Raw genomic sequence first — 24697 nt, 5'->3', positions numbered from 1 at the left:
TGAGAAAAGAGATAGCAACTTTATCATTTAACTTGTGAGAAACAGCAAGACCTTCCTTGACCACATCATAGTGCAGTACAGTTACAAATACAGTAAACTGCTCTGCCTGGGATGTGTTAGCAGAGAATGATTCACTCAGCATCTGTGGAAGATTTGATGTTTGTTCTGTGTGTGTGTAGCTGATGACAAATATAGGCTGTATCTCAGCAAAGAACACCAGATTAAGTACAGACACTGCATTTAAACTTTTTATTTTATTAAAATTGAGTAATGCACAGCACATGCAGTGCTAGCATCTAAACTAATACAATAAGCAATTACTAAACCTACAGTGACTTGAAGTTCAAATCTTTACACTCAGCAAGTTTAAATCCATTCTTTGCATATGATTGAATCCTTATCTGAACTGAAGAATATTGCTGGCTGTAAAACTTGCTAAAATGCTATTGCTGAATGTACAAGTCACTGATTATGCCAATACAACAAAGATAACCACATGTTTTGAGGATTGCAATGTGCCAGACATTCACTGAAAAAAACCACACAACTAAACAAAAACTCACGCAACAAACATATGAGAATCTGGACACTTCACATCAGTGTTTTGAAGTGTTTCATTAATATCTTAAGACAAGTGTATCAAAACCTTGGCATGTTTAATTTTAAAGTTGCCAATTTTTGTTTTGCTATCAGAAAGTTATGGCTACACTGCCAATGCCGGGTCTGCTTAATTTGACTTAAGAGTTTAATATGACTTAAACATTAAAAGCTCACACTACCCCGAAATATATAATTTCACGCATACGGTGACATTCAACATTCAAGTGCCAGTGTTTTTGTACTGTCTTTTGGTCAAGTTTCTTTAAACTTTCAAAGAATCACTTTTAGGCTTACAAAAATAAATATTTGTCAAAAATGTTCAATAAATATTACACAAAACTAGCAGCAAAAAGTATCTAGAAATCTGTCGTGTGCAAATAGTTTCTTCCCAACCATTATTCCCATGGTCCCAGTTTTAGAATCAAGTTCCTTTCCTTAGACAAGCTGCGTTCAGTCTCCCAAGAGACAAAATAAGATTGGAAGTTAAGGACACGCACACAAGACATATAAAATTCTCTGAATGTGCAATAAAAGAAGTATTTTGTAAAAAGTTATGGGCAAAATGTACAAGGGCCTAAATCTAGACTAATTGAAATAGCACCATAACAAATGACCTCAAATACTGTCAAGTGCACCTACTTAAAAGTTTAGAACAAGGCACAATACACTTGAAAAGATCTATTGCACTTTAGGAGATTTTGCTGTTGTCCTGTGCCACTTAGACTAAGAGTTGGTAATGACTCTCGCCACAAAAGTTAGCTCAGAGAATTGACGTGGCAGAGGCATTTTACTGTTGGAAATACTTATCTTTGGCCAGATTCAGCATAACAGACTAATACAATGGAAACCTATGCAACTAAAACTGACTAAAACTGCACTTGATAGCAGAATTGAAACCTTGTGCAGTTATGTACATTCCAACCTCTGTGATCTCAGAATTTGTTACTCTTCTGGAGCCATTTTACAAGTCTACAGTAAGCCAGTTACACTTCAACGCAGCTTGAACAGAGTAATGTGAATCTGCATTAAAATAAAGCCTGCTGCATAATTCTTCCTGTTCATTCCCCCTTGACCAAAAAACATCAACACTAGCATGCGTTAAGACCAAAAAAATCAGTCAGGCCCTTAAAAAGTGGACCCGTCACTGTTGTGGTCAGCCATTCTACCATTTCAATTTTATATGGCAGGCAATTTTGAAAAGTCTAAGTAGATGAATTCTCCTAAAAACTATTTCAAGTTCAGACATTTAACGTTCCCTGTAATGTTCCACCTCAGTTTGGCTAGCTCACATTAATTATCTGCCTAAACACTGGAACTGCTTTGTTTACTTGCATTAACTTTGAAAACAGTGCTTTTATTGTATGCATGTATCCATACACCACCTTCATCATCATGACTGGAATGGCTTATTAAAGACTATCAGGTTCTAAGTACCTATCCAGGATAGAGTGAGCAAATCAACTTTTAACTTAGTACAGTTTTGCCACATTAGAAACTAATTCCATTGATATGCTTCAAGATGTTTTATTTTTCAAATCTCCAAGTATCAAAGCCCTAATGCAGGCCACCGCATAAGTTTTTTGTAGTATTTAGTGGATGAATCAATGATTCCTGTAAGTTGTATCACACCTGCGTGCCAAGGTTTGATTTTTTTTAAAGCCCAAGTTCAGGAATTTTGTCAAAACAATTGATAATCTTGGGCATTACTGAGCCAACAGGACATCAAAATAAAAAGTTGTCTAAAGTTAAAGGCACAGTACATTAACAAATGATCCTCAGTCACAAAATTATAAATACAGTCCGGGAGTGGGGGTGGGGGAGTTAATCCTGACTACAATGGAGTCTTTAAACCTTCTTCGAAGTAGGGCTTCTGTTCCTTCGTTTCTTGTTGTGACCTTGAGCTCCCTTAAAAAAAATTCAGTGGAGAATCACAGCTGGTAATGTACTGCGAGTTCTTGAAGCTACACAAGGTATAGTCTGGCTAAGTTACATGTGGTTTCCATATTAGCTTGTTTGGTAAGCATCTGCAGCAAGCAGATCAGTTGCCCCACCAGTCTACCCCCTGAGAGTTATAATTTCCTCCATATCCATCACTGTTATAGAAGCCGCCATAGCCACCTATTAAAACAAAAACCATGAGAATTAATGACCATGAAAATTCAACTACACAGGAAATCAAATGACTTCTAATTTTTATTTCCCCAACCTTCATTCTATTACTAACATGTAAGAAAACTCACCTCCAAACCCTCTGCTGCCTCCATGGCCACCACCACCACCACTGCGACCACTACTTGCACGGCTACTACCAAAACTACTGCCAGCAGTACTGCTGCTTGTTCGATAGTCTCTGGCTCCAAACCCTCCACTGAAACGGCTGCAAGAGAACATAAGAACATAAGAGAAGCCATGTTGGATCAGGCCAATGGCCCATCCAGTCCAACACAGTCACACAGTGGCCAAAAAAATTTATATACACACACACACACTGTGGCTGATAGCCACTGATGGACCTCTGCTCCATATTTTTATCTAAACCCCTCTTGAAGGTGGCCATGCTTGTGGCCGCAACCACCTCCTGTGGCAGTGAATTCCACGTTAATCACCCTTTGGGTGAAGTACTTCCTTTTATCCATTTTAACCTGTCTGCTCAGCAATTTCATCGAATGCCCACGAGTTCTTGTATTGTGAGAAAGGGAGAAAAGTACTTCTTTCTCTACTTTCTCCATCCCATGCATTATCTTGTAAACCTCTATCATGTCACCCCTCAGTCGACGTTTCTCCAAGCTAAAGAGCCCCAAGTATGTTAACCTTTCTTCATAGGGAAAGTGTTCCAATCTTTTAATCATTCTAGTTGCCCTTTTCTGGACTTCCTCCAATGCTATAATATCCCTTTTGAGGTGCGGCAACCAGAACTGCACACAGTACTCCAAATGAGACCGCACCATCGATTTATACAGGAGCATTATGATACTGGCTGATTTGTTTTCAATTCCCTTCCTAATAATTCCCAGCATGGCGTTGGCCTTTTTTATTGCAAACGCACACTGTCTTGACATTTTCAGTGAGTTATCTACCACGACCCCAAGATCTCTCTCTTGGGTCAGTCTCTGCCAGTTCACACCCTATCAACTTGTATTTGTAGCTGGGATTCTTGGCCCCAATGTGCATTATTTTGCACTTGGCCACACTGAACTGCATCTGCCACGTTGACACCCACTCATCCAGCCTCAACAGATCCCTTTGGAGTTCCTCACAATCCTCTCTGGTTCTCACCACCCTGGACAATTTAGTGTCATCCACAAACTTGGCCACTTCACTGCTCATTCCCAACTCTAAATCATTTATGAACAAGTTAAAGAGCATGGGACCCAGTACCGAGCCCTGCGGCACCCCACTGCTTACCGTCCTCCATTGCGAAGACTGCCCATTTATACTCACTCTCTGCTTCCTATTACTCAGCCAGTTTTTGATCCACAAGAGGACCTGTCCTTTTACTCCATGACTCTCAAGCTTTCTAAGGAGCCTTTGATGAGGAACTTTATCAAAAGCTTTCTGGAAGTCAAGGTAAACAACATCTATCGGGTCTCCTTTGTCCACATGTTTGTTCACCCCCTCAAAGAAATGTAACATGTTAGTGAGGCAAGATCTTCCCTTACAGAACCCATGCTGAGTCTTCCTCAATAACCCGTGTTCATCAATGTGCCTACTCATTCTGTCCTTGATAATGCTTTCTACCAACTTTCCCGGTATTTAAGTCAGACTGACTGGCCTGTAATTTCCCGGATTGCCTCTGGAACCCTTTTTAAAGATGGGGGTGACATTTGCTACCTTCCAGTCCTCAGGAATGGAGGCAGATTTCAATGAAAGATTACAGATTTCTGTCAGAAGATCCACAAGTTCAACTTTGAGTTCTTTCAGAACTCTCGGATGTATGCTATCCGGACCCGGTGACTTATTAGTTTTTAATTTGTCTTTCAGTTGTAGGAGAATAGTGTTAGTAGCGTCTGGAAGGCAATTTTTCCATATGGTCACTTACATTAGCTTCACTCTGCAGACACTTCTGCACATTATTTGAAAGAGCGTTATTGCAACTTTCAAGTCATCAAAAATGCTATACCGATATTATTTATTATGTACTCTGCTCTGAGCCCCTATGGGGGGGAATCGGCGGAATATATATAAACTATATTTTAAACCCTATATTGTATAACTTATTGAAATGTTGTTAGCCGCCCTGAGCCTGCCTAGGCGGGGAGGGCGGGATATAAATAAAATTTATTATTATTATATTATTATTATATTATAAACTAATAAGACAGCGTAAGGGCCATATTCTGTTTAAGAAACACATTTGATCTATTCAAGAAACTGATGTGAGAAAAATCAACCAACCTGACTATGAATTGTAAGACAATAGACAATTGTAATTCATAGACAATTTTACTGCTCAATATGTTCACCTATGGTTTGTACATACCACTGCACAGTTTAAGTTTATCTCCCCCCAAAGAATCAAGTTACCCTTTAGATCGTCCACGACTACTTCCACCCTTGTGATGCTGCTCATATGCCATGTTTTCTAGCCAAGATGGCACTTCTTGCTTAGCTTCAACAAGTAGGTCTAGCAAGTCTTTCGTAATATTTATGTTCCTTTCATTGAAGAATGATGTGGCAAGACCTAATGGAGGAAATGAACAGAATTTTGTTCATTGTGAATATATGTCTGTCTTCAGCCTCCCCTAAAACCCTTTCTAAAGTCAAAAGCTTTTCAGAGTTAAAGCAAATGGGCAACAACTGATTTACATTAATTTTATAAGCTATTTTCCCAGAAGCATATAGATTTAACTGCATCTGTGCAAAGTATTCTAGAAGTCTGATGGCAAAGTTTTAGGGCTCCTGGTAATAAAGTAGCTTTCATAAGAAAGGTATCATTTCTGGAAATACTAAACATGCCCAGTTCTGTAATTGCATGATGCCTTTATTTTCTACAAACAAAACCCAAGCACCCTGATACTTTTATAGGTAAGGAACTTCTGAAAGTTGAATACAACATAATTTTGCAACAATTCAAGTATATTACCCAGTAGAAATCAGCCATCTAAATCACAACAGGACTACCAATATATCCAGCACAGACATCTATTTGTAATATTTAAAATTAAACTAATTGTGTATTTGAATAGACACTAACTGAAAAAGTAAACCACTTTTGAACATATCCTTACCCTTTAAATTACATCATACAAGTTCATAATGCACAAGTATTGTTACATTAAGAATCTTCCCATTACTGATCTTATGAGTACCACCGCATCTTTAAAAAGCATTTTACTCATCTGAGAAGATTTTTCATAGGAATTAGGTGCTCCACATTCAATTTTTCCAAAAGAAAACTGGAAAAATCCAGAGGGAAGGTGAGATTTCTCTCCAAATTTCCCATTTTGGGGAGACCTTTCTATCTCCAGTTTTGATAGAGGCCTTTTCCTGCTGCAAAGCTTCAAGGGGGGATATAACAGCAAACTATAATTTGGGAACAGTATAGCTGTGTCACAAAAATAAAGTCCACATTATTTAACAACTCAAAACTCGTTGGATACTTGACGTTCAGGGTAACATGAACAAAATCTTACCAAGGTTTCCAACACGTCCTGTGCGGCCAATGCGATGAACATATTCTTCTATGTCGCTTGGCAAATCGAAGTTGATGACATGTTTTACATTTGAAATATCCAGGCCTCTTGCAGCTACCTAGTGACGTGTGTCCAGAAGTGCACAGATTACAACCTGTTCATTTCATGTTGTCAGTGTGTATTTTTCAGCTAAAAGTATACTTACAGCAGTTGCAACCAAGATGGGCCTTCTGCCTGAACGGAACTGGTGCAATGCTTCTTCTCTGTCTCGCTGGGAGCGATCACCATGGATACTTGTACAAGCATATCCTTCATGATACAGGAAATCTTCCAGGGAGTCAGCCCCCTTTTTAGTTTCCACAAACACCAGAGTCAACAATTCTTTGCCTATGAAATCAAAGAATTGTTTTAGCACAAAGCCACATAGGTAGATATAGCACCACCAAGTGGTGAAAATTATGGTTGCAATTGACAACAACTTAATACTAGTCAAGCTAGCTGCATGCAGATTTAAATAAAATATTCAAAGATAGGAGAAAACAGGGAGGAAAAGTCTGAAGCTTTTCCTCCACCTAACATAGATTCTCATTACCTGAGCCATTAGAGTTGTGTTGGAATTCTCCCAAACAGTCTTTACCTGTGGCACTTAGGAGGTCAAGCAGAAATGACCGTTTGTCTAACTCTTCCACCCACACTACTTTCTGTGTGATGTTCTCAGATGTAGAGCCAACTCTGCCAACAGCCAGAAAGATATATTCTTCTAAGAAGTCACGAGCAAGCATCTGAAAGAAGAATACTTGGATTCAGTATGGAGGCTACCAATATTTTATAAGAATTTATCAGTAAAAAGATTTGAGAACTGCTACTTCTATTCTGCAATTTAATAGCATACATCTTGGCCACAAGTCACTTGGCTCTTCAACTACCTGAATAGTTTGCTAACTTGTGCTATTAGTTTGACTACAATACAACCACTAGCACTATTTCTAACAAGTTGGTGAAAGATTACCTGGATTTCCTTTGGAAAGGTAGCACTGAACATCATGGTCTGACGGACACCCTTTGGTGGCATAGTATCTTGCTCAACAATACGACGAATTTGAGGTTCAAACCCCATGTCAAGCATACGATCAGCTTCATCCAATACCAAGTACCTGGAGAGCATTTAAAAAAAAGGTATCAGCAATTAAGGCAGTATTTATAAAATTCTGATCCATACTGTGAAAGGCCATTATAATGCACGATGTGGAGCTATTACACCTACTTGCAGAAGTCCAGTCCAATTTTTCCTCTCTCCATCATATCTACCAGACGTCCTGGAGTTGCTACAAGTAAGTGGCAACCACGCTCCAAGTCACGTATCTGTTGGCCAATGTCAGCACCACCATAGACAACACAAGGGCGAACTTTGGAACGATATGCAAACTATGGGAATAAAGCAAATTTTTTTAGATTCAAAGATGTCCAACTATTATGCTTGCCAAACTTGCAAATGAAAAAGGAGACTGGATTTATGCCCCACCCCTTTACTACCCAAAGGAATCTCAGAGCAGCTTTCAATCTCCTTTCCCTTCTCCCCACAACAGACACCCTGTGAAATACATGGGGGTGAGAGACCTCTTCCAGAACTGCTATTGAGTGGAACAGCTCTGTGAGAACTTGTAACTGACTCAAGGTCACATCATCAGGTGCCTGTGGAGGAGTGGGGGATCAAACCCAGTTCTCTCAGAAAAAGTTTGCGCACTTAACCACTACACCAAGCACATGATTACCTTCCTGGCTTCTTCATAGATCTGCACGGCCAGTTCTCTTGTAGGAGCCAAAACTAGTGAGATTGGGTATTGCTTACGACGTCCAAACCTTCCATTTTCCTGAAACATTTAATACCCATTAGCAGCTAGAAATCAAGGTGATAAAGCAAATCACATTTCCACTGTTATTCCAAGGACATCAGAAATTCTTGTATTGTTTCTAGGTGACACCTGACCCCAAGCAGTATTGCTGCCAACTATAACTATGTACCATTCTCAGTTGCTGCTGCTGACACCCACCATTACAAAACAGTTCCTCTTAGAAGACTTCAGGAGTGCAGTCCTTGCATTTATTCCCAAAATCTGGTTCACTCTAACAGTAGTTCACTTTTATACTGTTTCCACTCTGCTATACGGATGGCAATACTTACAGATCAGAAATTAAATATATCTTTGTATGCGTTTTACCTCTGCTTTTATTTTTATGCATGTTTACTGGGGACAGCTGCTTTTAATGGTTTTAAAATGTAATTATGTTAGCCATCTTGATGACCATTGAAAGCAGAAAAGCAGAATTTAAATTTCGTAAAATAAAATACAATGCTGTCAAAGTATAGTATTGCTGGCTGAAAACACTGGAGTCAAGGATCCCAAAGTTAGGCTTCAGGCACCAATGCCAGCCATGTTTGTGTTCACCAATGAAGGAGGAAGTATTTGGATCAAAATCTTACCTTCATAGCTCTCAAGGCATCACCTGGACCATCTGTGTAGATCTGACTCAGTATAGGCAGAAGAAATGCAGCTGTTTTCCCAGACCCTGCAAAAGGTACATGTTTCACTGTAGATGATAGCACGCTTCAGATTTTTAAAACCATTTTCAATATTCCTTTTCCACAGTAAGACAGGATGGCTGTTCTATTGAAGCAACTCTCTTCAAGTTTAATGTGGACATTTATCTATTTTCTGTCTTATACAAATGCTATCAAGGTAAACATGCTTTGAATTTGCTAGGATAACTGCCAATTACAAAACAGGCTGCCAATTAACCCCTCCTCCCAATAGTTACATATACACCATTCAGAAAAAGTGTTTTGAAGACAGTTATTTCTGAACCTATAAATATATTTCTTGGCATTTAAGCAAGTTGTTCTGCAGCCATTCCAAACACCCCATTACTGTTCTTTCATGGAAACTAGTTTCCTATTAATTTCATTCTCCTCCAGTAAACCATGTACAGGTAATAAGACATTCCAGGAGTTCTTAAGCAATATATTCCAACACAGACCAGTAGAGACATACCTGTCTGAGCACAAGCCATCAAATCTCTCTTGTCTTTGATGATAGGGATAGCGTATTTCTGCACTGGAGTAGGTCGAGTGTAGCGGGTGAGCTCAATGTTCCCCATGATAATTTCCCCCATGTCAACATCACTGAACTACAAATATTTGAAATTGTTGAGAGACAGGTGTTATGACGCACTCACATAATGCAATTTTGTTCTACTCTGCTGCTAGGACTACAAGTATAATGTTGGCTACCTGCTAGTTCTAAAAATAGAGCCCAAAAGCATACTGTACACACTGTATCACAGCCACAAACTCCACTAACGAAGATAATCTAAAAAAGACTCATACAACAACAGCCAGAGGCCTGCCTAGAAACATACTTGCAACAGACTGAAAGGTTTTTGGTATTTTACAAAAACCAGCAATATTTGAACTGTATCGTAGTGGTATTTTGGCAGTTATAGACCCTCTATTAAATTTCAACTTTAATAATTTGAAGTGATTCAGGTGGTAGAGGCAAGTATGCCACATACCTAACTCTGATCCAGACAGCCATGCCAACAAAGGGCAGGATCCAAAGGGACAAGTCAACATGTTGCCACTTCCAACTCACTTGCTGGAGCTATTTCACATCAGTAACAGCTCGTGTTCCCTTATCACATCCCAACACTGCTGCTGAGTACTAGGCTGGTGATAATGCAGACTTGCAGAAACCAAGAGTACCCAAAGGTTTTCATGAGACACATATTCACATTCCATTATATAGTCAAAATATACAAACTACTGCAGGACAATTAAAAACAAGCAGTTACCCTATTTTTATCATTAAAAACCAATAAAAATTAGAAGACTAGAACAGGGATTCTGATAGAGGTCTTATCAGATTTAAAGATGCCATGCACCAGCAGAAAAGCTTTCACCATCAACTCCTGTTCTAATTCCAAAACGAGTTACATCCAAGATTACTAGGATACTAAGCTTTCTAGAGCCCCAGATACACAGATCTATTACTTCCTCTTTGTACTCAAAACTAAATCCAGTTTTTACAAAAGGAATACTTACACTTTCAATGTGTGGAGGGCAGTTGCTGCCTGTTGCCTCAACTGGAATGTCATCATACTTTTCAAAGTTAATGCCGGTGTTCCCACCAGAGAAGAGCTCCCTAGAGTGGAGATATCAACAGAGTATCACAAAGCGCTAAGCACATAACTTCAGCAAAACACAAAATGACCAAGGTTAATACTCACTGTTCCATACGATCACTTGGTGCAAGTGGTTTGGACCAGTCATCTTCATCACATTTATCAGACCAACGACTGTTCCCACCACGATCAAATCTTCCAAAGCCACTTCTATCACCACGACTGCCAACGCCATCAAAGTCACTGCCTCTTCCACGATCATCAAATCTGATCACATGAAGTTCAGAGTCTGAGATTCAGCTTAAACAACAGTTTTCCATAAGGTACTGCAACCTCTATTTGCCCACCATTTCTAGAGACTCAATGTCTATGGTGATTTTTTAAAATCACTACCTATATTTGAAGTATTAGAAAAGAGCAACAGGCCAGTAGCACCTTAAAGGCTAACAAAATTGGTTCATAAGTCACTGCTCACTTCTTCAGATATATTGTACTGTATCAATGAAATGGCACTTGGTAGAAATGAATACTGAGACTACAAATTGTTCAGTCAGTCAGTTATACCACCAAGATTTTTATGCTTCTTGCTGAAACCTCCCTCCCCACTGAGCACAAATACCTAACGCTATTATTTCTACAGATTAATTTGAATTTCAGAAGCAAATACAGCCAGCTCAATTATACTCTCTCTCCATGTATTCTACTATACATGACAAATCATACTTCCTAAGAATACGTGTAACCCGGCAGAGTTTTCCAACAGTCTCATGCTTCTCTCCCACTGTGGAATACAGTGAGTTGCAGGGTGCCAACCTGGCTATTTTACAGGCTTGAAGTTGACCCTGCCCAGTATTTTCTATACAAATTCCTGGGGTACAAGGGGAAATCTCCCAAGCAGAAGCGTGACTAACATAGCCCAATGAGGCCTTCTGGCACCCCACATCTCAGTTATGTGGGCCATAATGGAGCCAGGTGATACCATGGGACATTCCATTAAGCTCCAGTCAAGATACACCATGGCCCACATGACCGTCTATAATCCAGTGATATAAGGTTAAAAATAAAGATGCTTCACCTGGCAAGTACAGCTTTGTGAAGAAAAATCTAGATATATGGCACCTTCAGTAAAGAGTTTCAAAAGATCAGTTGATCTATTTTAGGGATTAAGATAATCTGAAAGATTTACCCTGACAAACTACACAACAGTTGTAGTCACTCAAAACAGAAGCATGACAGTAAATCACTACTCCCAAAACGTTAAATCTTCTCCAGTGTCATAACAATTAATCCTTACTGCTAAAGAACTGAAGCCAATACTAATAACACCCACCACCCACATTAGCTCTTTTGCCATTTCTGAAGTTATTTTACATCTTCTCATGTTACTCCCATCTGGGGGAGTGTGAGAACTAAGCACCTAACTTAATTTCTAGAGACTACACCACTTTCCCTTATGTACAGTTCTTTAAAATGAAAAAAAACGTGTGCAGATACCAACCTTCCCCTTGAGCCATTTCCACGGTCACCAAAGAAGCTTGATTTTCCTGAACCTCGTTCACTTCTTGCACCAAAACTACTGTATGCATCCCTGTCTCTTCCTGCATTCCACCCATCAAATCCTAGGAAGAAATGTCATTAATTAAAAACTTGTCTAAAGACCGAACAAGTCACTCTGTAAAAATCAAACTACCTAAAGCCCCACACCTCACCATGACGGTGTCTCAGTGACTAAGCAGTCAACATCCCCCAAGTATCTTATTTGCAAAACCGTTTGGAACTATCTACTCAGACCCTGCACATTTTATTACAAGCAAGACACCAGGATCATCTACTGTTTATGATATAGTGACACATTGTAAACAAATTTGGTTATGATTTTCTCCTGCAAACCCCCCTCCACAAGGACCTTAAGGCAGCATATATAGTGTTAGATGATCTCATATCCAGGCATTGTACAGACCCATACCTGCTGGCTTGAACAAGGCTGCTGTATCCTGTGCAGGTCAACCATGCTGTGGCCCATGATGCAAAATGTTCATATTTGACATACAGCAGCTATTGATTCTTCTATACTTCAGCAAACCCCTCAAGTAAGTCTGTCTATACCAAATGAGTGTTGTTCATACTTTAGCACCTTTGCCACAAAGCATGTGGCATGATCATGAAGAAAACCTTGCTAAACAGTCCACAAAATTTGGAATGTGAAATCTTGGAACACATTTTATACGTTTAGACATACAACAAAACAGTATTTACAATGCAGGCTACAAATGGGACAGTATCATTTCTACCACCCCAATGTAAATTTTAAATCAGCATTCAGAATTCTCTATGGGATTACCTTGCTGTAGCCAAACTCATACTTCCAAGATCCCACAGAAATAACCAACACTATTAAGCCTCTATTACAGTAATATTCCAGTGTGTCAGAAAACTAGCTTTCAGAATGTTGCTTGACAGAAAGTTTCCAACTTCCATAAGAAGTCTCCATTCATGCTATCATACTGTTAAGTAAAAGCTTCTCTAGAAAAGTTGACTGTATCACTAGCAAGAGTAGTAGTGGACACTAAAGAAGTGTTGGATGAAACGTGACTGGTCCCCACGCCCACCTCTGTCATCACGTCCAGATCCTCCTCTGGATCCAAACACACCGCGATCACGATCGTAGCCATTCATCCGGCTGTCACGATCATATCCATTCATATAGCCATTACCTCCACGAGAGTCCCAGCTGGGGGAATCTTTGGCAGAGAATAAAAAGTCAAACAATTAAAGGGTAAAATGTCACTTGTGCTAGCAAATAAGTTTTTGCAAGCTCCACAGCACTAGTGTGACTTTTGCTGCCAGAAGTCTACATCAAAAGTCCTTTCCTTGGGAGAAAGAAGAATGGCCTCAGGCCTCTAGAGGTCGTTAGAAATGCAGGCCTTCACTTGGTCAAGGTGCTGCATTCAAGTAAGATTTATGAAAGCTGCAAACAAACTTTACGGCACACTGTGCGTTTAGCTAAGCCTACAACAGACAATACAATGGTTCACATTTATCAGCTTAGTGCACCAATACTCGCTGCCATGCTATAAGCAAAAGAATTCTCAGGAAAACTAGTCAAACAGTCTGAAGTAGGCGTCAAGATCCTATGCTAAGCTCAAATATTTACCATGCACACAGCTGTTTATTAACTACATCTGTGCATTCTGTTCAAATCTAAATGCTTCCTAATAAAATTTAGGCTATAGGCCTAACATTGATAGCTACCACTACAAAATTCACAAAGATTAGTATTTTGAGAGACTCTTGTCATTAGCTGCAACCAAATCTTTTGAGACATGTAGGAAACTCTACAGAATATATAGTTTGTCGTAGCTAACCAAGTTTGAGATACCTTAGAGCTAACAAAAATCATAAGCTCCTGCTGACCAGAGGACAAAAATATCACAAAAGAACAGCCCACAGAAGTTTATGCCATGATGTATTCACAATCAGTTTCTAAACTTGTATCTTGTGGGCTTGTATTAGGTTACCCCTTAACAATTGCAACGATTTCTGATTTATAAGCAGCCAGGATAGCTACAAGAGCTCTCTGTTCAGAGGTTTGGTGCTTACAGCAGTTACATAAACATAAATGCACTTGAAAAGAAAAAGATCTCAGCATTCATTGGACACTTCAAACCACAAAGTGTTTCAGATGAAAAATATAAAAGGGCAAACTGAGATGTTGCTGGGGATGGGAGGGGATAATATAAGTTGTGTCCACTTAAAATCAGAGATTATATCAGTTTATTTGCTTTTAGGCCTCTAAGCGCAATAAGCTTTTAAAGTGACTACTCTGCTGTCTAAAATTAAATGTGGCCAGAATGGCACATTATTCATATATCTTCATCATATAGTTAGTTGTATCATACAGTCGTACACTGGTAAGCTTAAGAATGTTTCTCACATGGTGAGAAGAGGTTCAAAGACCTAGCAGACCCACAAATTCCCACCCCAGCACCTAAAGCTTTTTGGGGGGGGCGGGGGGGAGAAGAGGAATCTTCTAGGTCCAAATATTAGAAATCTACAGTAGAATGACTGCTAAATCAATAAAGACTTAAGGACTGCTACATTTTATATTACAGATATTATAAATACCTTTCACTTACCTCTGTCTCTTAATTATAAGGAGCATTTGAATGCAAGATACAAATACAGTTTCCCAGTGCTACTTTTTGCTTCATACAAAGAAACATTAAGCCAGTACCCAGATGAAATCTTTAAAAGTTAAAATGTAGGCAAAAAGCATGCCTGACAATCTGCTCTAAAGAATAAAGCCATGTGCTCTTTTGTTAGTTGATTGCGGGTTACTGCTGTGCAGTATGCTTAAAGACATGCTATCAAATGACAAAGACCACTCCAGCCTGACACCAACTTACAGCATCTTGGTGGTGGCGCTGCCGCACTGGAATAGTAGTTTGCCATACAGGCATTTCCTGCTGCAAGAAAGCCATGAAAACTCCCAGGATTACAATTCAATTTAAATACTTATAAAACTTTAGCATACTACCATGAATTTTTTTTACCCTGTAAGGAAATTGCTACTTAAACAGCCACTATTCTTCTACAAATGCCCAATGGACAGGAGAAATCTTCTTCAAGCTCATAATTAAAAGAGTAGATAGTAGGGATTCTATCCCTAAAAACACAGCCATAGAGGAAAAAGCGGTCTTCTTGCTAGCTCAGATTGAAGATCTGTTCCCTAACTACACACCAGAAGCAGTGTTCTCCAACAGTTGAGACACTCAGAAGCAGTGTTCTCCAACAACATCCCAGTCAATCATGAGGCAAGTGCCTCCCAGCACTCTAATGAATCACAATGCCACACTGGAAAAGAGCATCAATTTCCACTTGTGCCATGCTTTAGAGTCATCAGCAGGTACAATGTTAGATGCTGAAGACTTTGGTCTCTCACTTCAGAGTCAGGTAGCTTTCCAGTGTCAAGAAATGCCTGTTTTTTCAAAATATCCTTGTCCAACTTGAGGTGAACTACTTTCCACACGATTTAGCTTGGTCTGGGAAGAACTAAGCTGAGAACCTTACTTATTCTGAACAGGTCTTTGAAAGCTGAGAGGCTAACGCCTACATTCTTTACAGTGGAAGGGGACTGCATATGTGACTAAACCAGCCATTACTCATGAACTCCTTCCTTTCAGTACTTTTGAAAACATGATTTCAAGCTGTCAGCTTCCATTTATGAAAAAATCCTCTTGATACTTATATCTAATTGTATTATTTTCTATCAGTAGCCAGGGAGTCCAGGCCAAAATCACGTCCAATGGTTCACAGTTGTCCGTTATATCAGGAATAAGCAACAGTGAGCACATTATTCCAACTATATTATATACCATAAGACGCACTCCCCCCCCCAAAAAAGTGGGGGGGAAGTGTGTGCGTCTTATGGAGCGAAGGTACCGTACGTACCTTCCTCCGGGGGGGAGGGGCGATCCGCTGCCTCTGTCCCGGCGCTTCCCCGCGCCTGCCAGCCTGGCTCCAGCTCTGACGCTTACAAAAAGCGCCAGGATCGCTCCCTCCGCCCTCCAATCCCAGTGCTTGCTTTAAGCATCAGTGCTGAAGCCATGCAAACAGGCAGGGAGAAAGCACGCCGCCCCCTCCACAGCCGGCGCTCGCGAAGCGCTGGGTTTGCGGAGGGGGCGGGTGCTTCCTCTGTGCCTGTCTGCCTGGCTTCAGCTGCTGCTTATAGCAAGCGCCGGGATCGGAGGGAGCGATCCTGGCGCTTGCTGTAAGCAGCAGCTGAAGCCAGGCAGACAGGCACGGGGAAAGCACCCGCCCCCTCTGTAAACCCAGCGCTTCGCGAGCGCTGGCTGTGGAGGGGGCGGCGTGCTTTCTCCATGCCTGCGTGCCTGGCTGGGAGACAAGCGGCGAGATCGCTCCCTCCGCCCCCATCACAAACCCAGCACTTTGCAGGGAGCGATCTCGCTGCTTGTCTCCCAGCCAGGCACGCAGGCACGGGGGAAGCACGCCGGCGCCTGCGTGCCTGGCTGGGAGACAAGCGGCGAGATCGCTCCCTGCAAAGTGCTGGGTTTATTTTATTTTATGATTTATATCCCGCCCTTCCCACCAAGTGGCTCAGGGGTTTGCGGTGGGGGCGGAGGGAGCAATCTCGCCGCTTGTCTCCCAGCCAGGCACCTGCGTCTAATGGTCCGGAGCGTCCAATGGACCGAAAAATACGGTAGTTCATTATATAGCTCCAAATAATATATTCCTTTTTCCTAAGTTCTGTTGTATTTTATTATTCAATTTATATCCCATCCTCTCTGCTACTGGGCTCAGGATACATTATAGTAGTTAAAATACAACACAATAATACAAACAGTTCATGCAAGGTTAAAAAAAATTAAAACTGACAAACTCAATTTCTGGCACCCACGAAGGCCTCTTAAAGCCCACAAGAAATGACAACTAAAGCAAGGACCTATTCAACAAATGCCACAGCAACCTTTTTAAGGAGTACAGTTCATCTGGGCAGTATAGACAAGGGAGGCCAAGATCTTCAGAGCCCTGTTGAACTGCATCAAAACCTGAAGGGCCCTGACCTTGCAAGGTTCCACTAGCCAGGACCAAGGTGGAGAATGCTATGGCCCTGGTTGAGGCTAAGCAAACATCTTCTGGACCGGGGACCATCAGGTGTGGCTCAGTCGAGCACAAAGCTCTTTGGGGCACATAGGAGGAAAGGTGGCCCTACAAATATGTCGGCCTCAGGCAGCATAGGACTTTGAAGGTTACTATCATAACCTTGAAACAGATCCAATGTTCAATTGGCAGCCAGTGCAACTGGCATAGCACCATGTGAATGCATGCCCACACAGACGTTGCAGCCAAAAGGCACACCACCGCATTTTGCACTAGCTGCAGTTTCCAGGTCAGGTTCAAGGGCAGACCTACATAGAGCACATTATGTTATGGTAATCCACCCTGGAAGTAACCATTGCATAGATCACTGTTGCCAAGTTGTGTAAGGAGAGGCAGGGAACCAGCTACCCGATCAGCCAAAGATGACAAAGGGCCGATCTGGCAGCTGTGGTGACTTGGGCCTCCACTGAGAGACAGGCATTCAGGACCACCCCCAGTCTCTTCACCCTAGGCACTGGTGACAATGGCATCCCGACAAGGCTTGGGAGGCTGATTTCTGATCTCACCACCAGAGCTCAGGTACAGGACCTCCATCTTCGTTGGACTTCACCTCAGCCAACTGTTTTAGCCACCCAGCCACAGCCCCCAAGGCCCTGCCCAAAATTTCTGGGGCATCAGCTGGTCCACCAGCCATCAACAAACAGAGCTTGGTGTCATCAACGTATTGGTGACAGCCCAGCCCAAATCCCTGTACCAGCAGGGTGAGAGACTGCATGTAGATGTTAAATAACAACTGTGAGAGGATCACTCCCTGTGGCACACTGCATTTGAGTAGGTGCCATAGGAAGATCCTCTCCCATACCACCACTATGAAGGAGAAAAACCATCATAAGGCAGTCCCGTTGGCAAGGTGGCGAGTCAAAAGATCATGGTTGACCATGCTGAACACAGCTGTTAAATCCAAAGCAAGAGCAGTGGGGATACGCCCAATCCAGATGTCTCCAGAGATCATCTGAGGGCAACCAGCAGTTTCCATGCTATGGCAAAGGCGGAAACCAGACTGGAATGGATCCAGAACAGAGGCATCATCCACTAAAACCACTGCTCTCTCAACTACCTTACCCAGGAATATTAAGTTCAACACTGGGCGGTAGTTGGATAGGACCAATAGGGCCAATGTTTTTTTCTAGAGTGGTTATACCACCTCCTTGTGCTTAATGAGAACATCACATGTAGGGATAAGTTAATTATAGCACCCACAGACCATCTCTATAGGCGTTTAATCAGACAAGATGAGCATGAATCAAGGAAGCAAGCAGTGGACCTTACAGCCAACAGAATCTTGTCAACCTCCCCCTGGGAAAGTTGGCTGAACTGGTCCCAAACTAGACCTGAAGACAGCCAAGGGGCTTCCAGTTGCTTTATTGTATCAATTGTGGTCAGTAGGTTCTGCCAGATAAACAAGACTATCCGCAAAGCGACTCACAAATGCCTCACAGCCAATTCCTTATAATTTTGTTTGCCATGTAGCAATGAAATTAATGAGCAAATCATCATCCTAAATAATTGGGCTGGGTGAAAGCTTGCCAATGCAATGGAGACCGCACAGAAATCTTTAACAGTCTTCACTACCATCTCATAGGCTTTCATAAACGTAAAAGATGTTCTAGTCACTTCATCATGAGTTCTTTACCATCCACGCTCCAGTTGTCTCAGCGTTTTTTCATCCTCCATAGCTCCATAGTATACAACAGACTAATTTGTATGAGGGCAAAGAGGGCACTGGAGAGCAATGTTGTCGATGGCTTTGGAGAGTTGACTATGCCACTCCTCCAACAAGCCACCAGGGAACATCAGATCCTGCAGAGCATCCTACCACCAACTTGTGTCCATTAAGCACTATGGACAAGCATAAATCTCTGCTCACCACCTGAACAAGTTGGGCTCATCATGCTCAGTGAAGCCTTCAGAGCAAAATGGTCTGACCATGGAACTGCATCCAGTATCCAGACCCACATTTGTCTGCAGAGGCAAATTAGCTGAATGGGCAAAAGTGCACTAACATGGTGTGTAGTAACAAGTGCTGGAACTAGGCTCTGGGAGAACCACTGCTCACTCTAGGCCAGTCTCTCATCATTGCTCATCTCGAGGCCAGTCTAGGCCACTGCTCGTCTCTAGGCCAGTCACTCTCAGTCTAACATACCTCACCAAAGCAGTTGTCAGAATAAAACGGAGAAAGAGGAATGATGTGAGTTTACTTTGCTTCTTTTTAAAAAGCAAAGTAGGGTACAAGTATCTAAATACGAAGGAGTCCTCATTCAAGGACAGAACATCTGATTCGGAGGCTGAAGCTCACAAGTTAAATCTCTGGATGCCACAGCAGAAGGATTTGTGGTAATGACATTATGAAAGATCTTTATGTATCAAACTGGAGCAATGCTGCCAGTAAGATAACTGAAACACAAATTAAGCAACTAGTATAACTACATAAATTCACTCAAGCAGGGGTGTCAGACTCATTTGTTATGAGGGGCTGAATCAGACATAAATAAGACCTTCGTTGGACTGGGCTATGAGTGTGCCATAAAATGTAATGCCAGCTAGCAAAGATATAAACTTTATAAAGGACACAATTAAAGATTTTTTTAAAAAAAACCTTAAAATACAACATGATTAAAACAGCACTTGCTGGTCTCAAGGGTGCTTTCTTTGTATCTCTCCCGTGTGATCCAGGGAAATAGGCAAAGTTTTCCCTCTTTCCCTAGGGGACCAAGAATCAGACAATAAAAAAGAATAGAGGCTTGGTTTAGTAGCTTTGCTGTGCAATTGAGAGAGCTTGGCAAAGGAAGTTATCCCTCCCCAATGGAGGAGCTGCAGCCAATGGAGAAATCAGACTTTGCTCTGTAACTCCTGTGTGATTGAACAAGCCTGGCAAAGCAAGCTGTGATGCAGAAGGAAGCAAGAGAGGGGGAGAAGGAAGCAGATGACAGCCAGTTGCTCTGGGGCCTGATAGGAGCTCCAGGCCGCTTGCTTGACACCCCTGCTTTACAGTTTTAATGCAAATACTTTCAAGTTCTCAGTTACAATATAGTAACTGTTATTTAGGATTCCACCCTTTGAAATACATGCAATGGCTTTAACAGTATTTCCTGCCTACTACTTGCCAATACAGAAGAAAATATAGCATCTGTCTCCAAGAGTAAGCTCATGGGGCCCTTGAAGACCCAGCAACAGATTAAGTTTTGCTCTCTTGTGAAGGCAGTAGTTTTCCCCCTTTCCCACAAGTTCATTACTATTAGTAATTGCTTCTTTACTTTGAAACTATCTTAGCAACAATTTTTGCTGTGCGCACTAAAGCTCAAAGTACAGTAACTATGCTTTCATGGAAATACTGCTCTAGCCTTTGTTTTGTTTAAAGTTTTTGTTTTATAGGAATTTTCTATATGTTGTTTGGCTGCTTGCTCCCTGCCCCCCATATTTACTAAGCTTTGTTCTGTCCTAAACAAATATGGACTAAAAAAACCTGAAGCAAAGCTCACTCTCTATTAATATGTTTTAGTAGTTCAGGATACTTTTCACCACTCAGAAGAAGCCTATTAATGAAAAGGTAGCCACCACCCTTGATCTATAGTATTGTAATAAACAATTACTATGGGGTTCTCAAAGAACTCTGACATACTGAACAGGGTGATAGTGATTGCTAAGAGGAAAAATTAAAGACTGTACATACTTTTAATGCTTTTTTTCTATAAAATACACAAAAACATTTAATTTTTTTGTTTAGCATTACAGCTTTAACAGCCATTTACAAATTCAAACTACATATTTCATTAAAATTATTCCGATGTTTCCATTTCTGTACAAATTGCCCTTTACATCATGTATAATTTGAGAATATGAAAGCTGTAGTTAGTTTGCAGTTAATTAGTTTCCAAATGAGACAGCTTAAGGTTGGATTCCATGGAGCAATACGGTTAGCAGAACGGATCCATAGGATACAGGCCTTATGATCATGGGGGTGAGTGGAACTGAAATCAAACTAATAAACTACATGGTAACATTTAGCCATTTTGATTAAATGCCTGTGGCTTTCTACTGTAAAACATTCAATGCTAGGTAAGATAATCACTGTATCACATGTATTCACCCCCATTCCATGATAGATTCAGTGCTTGACTGCACAATACAGTCATGTTCAAATAAATAGTGCTTATTCCATTCCAAGTATAGTCTTTGAAATAAGCTTTACTGATTGACCACCTTGCTCCAGTTAAAAATGACACAGCCTATTAACTACCACCCTACTATGCAACATCTACTTCAAACTTAAAGGGAAAATTATTCAGGCTCAAATATGGGTGACTGAAGTACCCCCAATCCTGATAAAGTTCTCAAGCATTAACATCAGGTCTCAATAAATCTGGTCACCAAGAATTCCCAGATTCTTTTCCTGTCCCAGTTCAACTGAGAGTCAAAGCCCACATTGACTACAACAGCACTACTTCAACTGAAATATTCATGTATCAACATACCCTGTTTTGAGGCTTCTCTGTTCCGCAAATGAGGAGGAATGTACCGGCCTTCTAAAACAAAACAATTGTTAATTTTGACAAATTAAAAAAAGATTTTAGCAAACAAATTGTTTAGATTGACTGAAAACTACAAATACCTACAAAACTCCAGAGACTACAGAAGCCTAATATTGCCTTCTAGGTACACATATTGTAATATAGCACAGTTTCACCCAAATATTTGTGTAACTAAGTCTAGACTTCATGACTGTAAGAACAATTACTTTGAAAAACACTTGTGAAGTCAGTAGTGAAGGAACAATGCACTTATTCCATTTCAGCAACCAGCACCCCCCTCAACTTTTAAAAGTTTAACATCACATTAATAGATGCATTTTCATAAAACCTTATCAACTCTATTACCCAATGCTCAGCTTGTGATTTTAGAATTTTTCCATTCTAACAATTCATTAACTTCATAGTTCATTCAGATAGGTATTAAAAAATTAACTTATTCAAGCCCAGTAGGCACAACAAGTTTCAGGACAGAAGCTGTCAAGAATCAAAGCTCCCTTGTTGGACACAAGTAGGAAAGGAGCTTTGACTCTCAGAAGCTTATATACCAAAATTCTTGTCTAAGGTTCTACTGCACTCAAATCTAACTGATCTACTGTAGACAATCACAGCTACCCTCTGAAACTATCTTAATTGGGGGGGCGGGGGGAAAGAGAAAAATTAGGGTCACTGCTCCTCCCAACTCATCTTTTAAATTTGGAATGAAATAATTTCCAACACCAATGATGCTCAACTCACCACAGAGTTTGAATGGTACCCTTATGAAGGACCCAACACTCAAAAACACTTGCTGCTCAAGTGCTCATTCGATGTGCTACCATACACAAAATGCTAAGATTAAATCTTAAAGGTACAATAAACTTAAATTTTGAATTTATATACTCACTGCTTGCTGTACCTCCTCCACTCTGCGCGTCTGAGGAATTCAAGTCTAGACCAGCAAACTAAAAACAGTAAACAGTGTTAGCTGAATGTCCCTCTAAATCCTCAAAGGAAAAGTAACACCTAAAATAATACTCAGTGTTCCATATTTAAATCCACACTTTAAGACTTTAAGTACCAGTTCTCTTGGTACTACAACTTGGATTTTAAACTAACAGGTTATTTACTTCAGACCTCTTATAAGAATCACTGGTATCTCTTCTGCACCGATTCGGTATCTCTTCCTTGATAAAAAGAGGAAACGGTCTCATTTCCAGTATTCAAACTACTCATACAATCAGCTATCAGTTATGCAAATCCAAAAAAATGCCCAGCCTCCATATCAGCATCAATGTTACGTAAGCATTTACTAAAAATGCTCTCAACATAGATTTATATAACGTTATTTTGGCTAACTAGAAGATGCCACCGTTTGCAGCCACAGGAAGATACACTCAAAACTACACTTTTAAAAAAATCCAACAACGGGCTTGTTCAGAAGCATAACCCTATGCATTTTTACTCAGAAGCAAGGCCCAAAATGATGAAAGTGTGCCGCGCAGGCGTTTAAGACAAATAACCCAGGGGAAGCACTGCTAAGGCTCTCCCTCGCCGCTGTTTACGGCTTCAGAACTCCACTGCAGCGAAGTGCATCCAGGGCTTTCACTAGCAGCCGCTGATCCGGCAGTCACGTGGCTCCCCCCTCCTTCCCCGTCGGGCTCCACGACCTACTTCAGCAGCCGGCAGGAGAGTAGGGCGCTCGCAGCACCCCCCCCCCCGCCCCCGTGGCGCCTCATGCGGAACGCTCAACCATCGGGCAGCAGCAGAAAATCCGTTCAAGACGGAGAAAACGAGAGGAACAAAAGGGAAGCAGGATTCGGCCTCCACGGCCTGCCGCTGCCCTCACCCACTACCCTCCCACGAGCCGCGAGGACAAAGAAGTCGAGAATGCGCGCGCGCGACAGAGACAGCGCCATTGTGGTTCCCGCTCCCCTCTCCCTCACTCGCCCCCCACAGGCATGGAAACTGCGCACGCGCGCCCCCCTCGCTTCGTCACACGCACAATGGCCGCCGTTGTCCCCCACCCGCTGATGTGCCCTCCGTGGCCACCAGGGGGCCCGGCAGATAGAGCCTTCCTTACAGCCGCACAAAGCCCCTGGAACAGGCCAGGCCTCTCACGGCCCGGCGGCGCTCGGCCTCAACCACCATCTGCGTCTACTCCAACACCAACCTTACCCATTCATTCACCCCATCCTCACCCCCCCCCCCCCAGTTCTCCCGAATCCAATAAGGATTTAAGGCCCAATGCGCCGGCGAAGCGGCCTCCACAAAAAGGAACTGCGTCACACTTAAATGCGCCACTAGAAGGCCGCCCGAGAAAAGTAGGGCGACAAGCGAAAAGTGGGGCCTAAATACCACCGAGCATCCCCACAAGGCCCTAGAACCGGATCAGTCAGTGCTGGCCGAAAGAGCCATCATCGACGCCCTCGACCCATCCCGATGCTTCCGCGGCTTCTCACCTGCTGATCTAGACCGAGGGCACTTTCCACTGCCACATGACTCATAACGAGAGATCGTTTCGGGAGGTCCCGCTCCGCGTAGAGAAAGTCGGATTCGCCTGGTGGAGAACTAGCCTCGACTGCTGCCTCACTGTCGACTCGAATCGCTTCTCTAACTGAAACCCCCCCTGTTCGGCCCTGGCCTTTATATATTCCTCCGCCCCCTCCGAGCTGCCGTGATGACTTCAACGCGTAAAACCACGCCCCTTCTTCCTCCTCTCGGTCCCCTCCCCCCACCTCTGCTTCCAGCAAAAGGTATCGCGGGGAGAACTATTCGCTCCGCATAAAGAGGTGGGGGGAGGGCAAAGAACTCCCAAGAGTACCGCGAGAACTGGCCAAGGCTGCAGATTCGTTCCGATTAAGGAGGCTCAAGCTGTTATCGCGATGTTTTCTTACACAATGTTTACAGCGCTGTTCTCGCGAGATCTCCCCTTCTACTCTTTTCCCACTGCCGTTTTAGTTTGCGAAAATCTCTGAAGTTTCCACCCCGCCTTTTCCCCCTAAAATGTCGCGAGTTTTCAAGGCAATGAAGTCTTCGCAGATAGCAAAACAGGATTTTTCTAAGTCACGTGAGCATCCCTGTTGGGTCTTGCAGCCA

General features: G+C 42.0%; 1 protein-coding gene across 7 annotated transcripts; it reads right to left on the bottom strand.

Moving 5' to 3' along the window:
• Positions 1-235: 235 nt before the first annotated feature.
• DDX3X (DEAD-box helicase 3 X-linked) lies at positions 236-24480 on the bottom strand. Of its 7 annotated transcripts, none has more exons than XM_060234142.1 (18): positions 24061-24480; positions 22506-22563; positions 21566-21616; positions 13022-13153; positions 11911-12031; positions 10518-10679; positions 10333-10432; positions 9284-9419; positions 8716-8801; positions 8006-8104; positions 7498-7658; positions 7243-7387; positions 6871-7015; positions 6439-6620; positions 6234-6351; positions 5125-5281; positions 2841-2977; positions 236-2718 (listed from the first exon to the last, which is right to left on the bottom strand). In XM_060234142.1, the coding sequence occupies exons 1-18, from the start codon at positions 24103-24105 to the stop codon at positions 2639-2641; spliced, it is 2115 nt and encodes a 704-aa protein (XP_060090125.1). In that variant the 5' UTR covers positions 24106-24480; the 3' UTR covers positions 236-2638. The 7 variants fall into 7 exon arrangements, with proteins under 7 accessions (XP_060090125.1, XP_060090124.1, XP_060090123.1 ...); XM_060234141.1 differs by having other exon boundaries at positions 236-2720; positions 2840-2977; positions 6826-7015; positions 21566-21613; positions 24061-24477; XM_060234140.1 differs by having other exon boundaries at positions 6826-7015; positions 24061-24267.
• Between the last annotated feature and the right edge of the window lie 217 nt (positions 24481-24697).

The sequence above is a fragment of the Heteronotia binoei genome, chromosome 3 (assembly GCF_032191835.1).
Source record: "Heteronotia binoei isolate CCM8104 ecotype False Entrance Well chromosome 3, APGP_CSIRO_Hbin_v1, whole genome shotgun sequence".
Taxonomy (NCBI): Eukaryota; Metazoa; Chordata; class Lepidosauria; order Squamata; family Gekkonidae; genus Heteronotia; species Heteronotia binoei.
The sequence above is the reverse complement of the archived record's forward strand: the minus strand, read 5'-3'. Positions and strand labels throughout refer to the sequence as shown.

What these genes read in the sequence shown, in the direction of transcription:
- DDX3X (XM_060234141.1), bottom strand. Translation starts at nt 24,105, where the DNA reads ATGAGTCATGTGGCAGTGGAAAGTGCCCTCGGTCTAGATCAGCAG. An exon ending in GCCCTCCACACATTGAAAGT is followed by an intron (nt 9,420 to 10,332) that starts GTAAGTATTCCT and finishes AAATATTTGTAG; the next exon opens with TTCAGTGATGTTGACATGGG. An exon ending in TCTATGAAGAAGCCAGGAAG is followed by an intron (nt 7,659 to 8,005) that starts GTAATCATGTGC and finishes TTATTCCCATAG; the next exon opens with TTTGCATATCGTTCCAAAGT.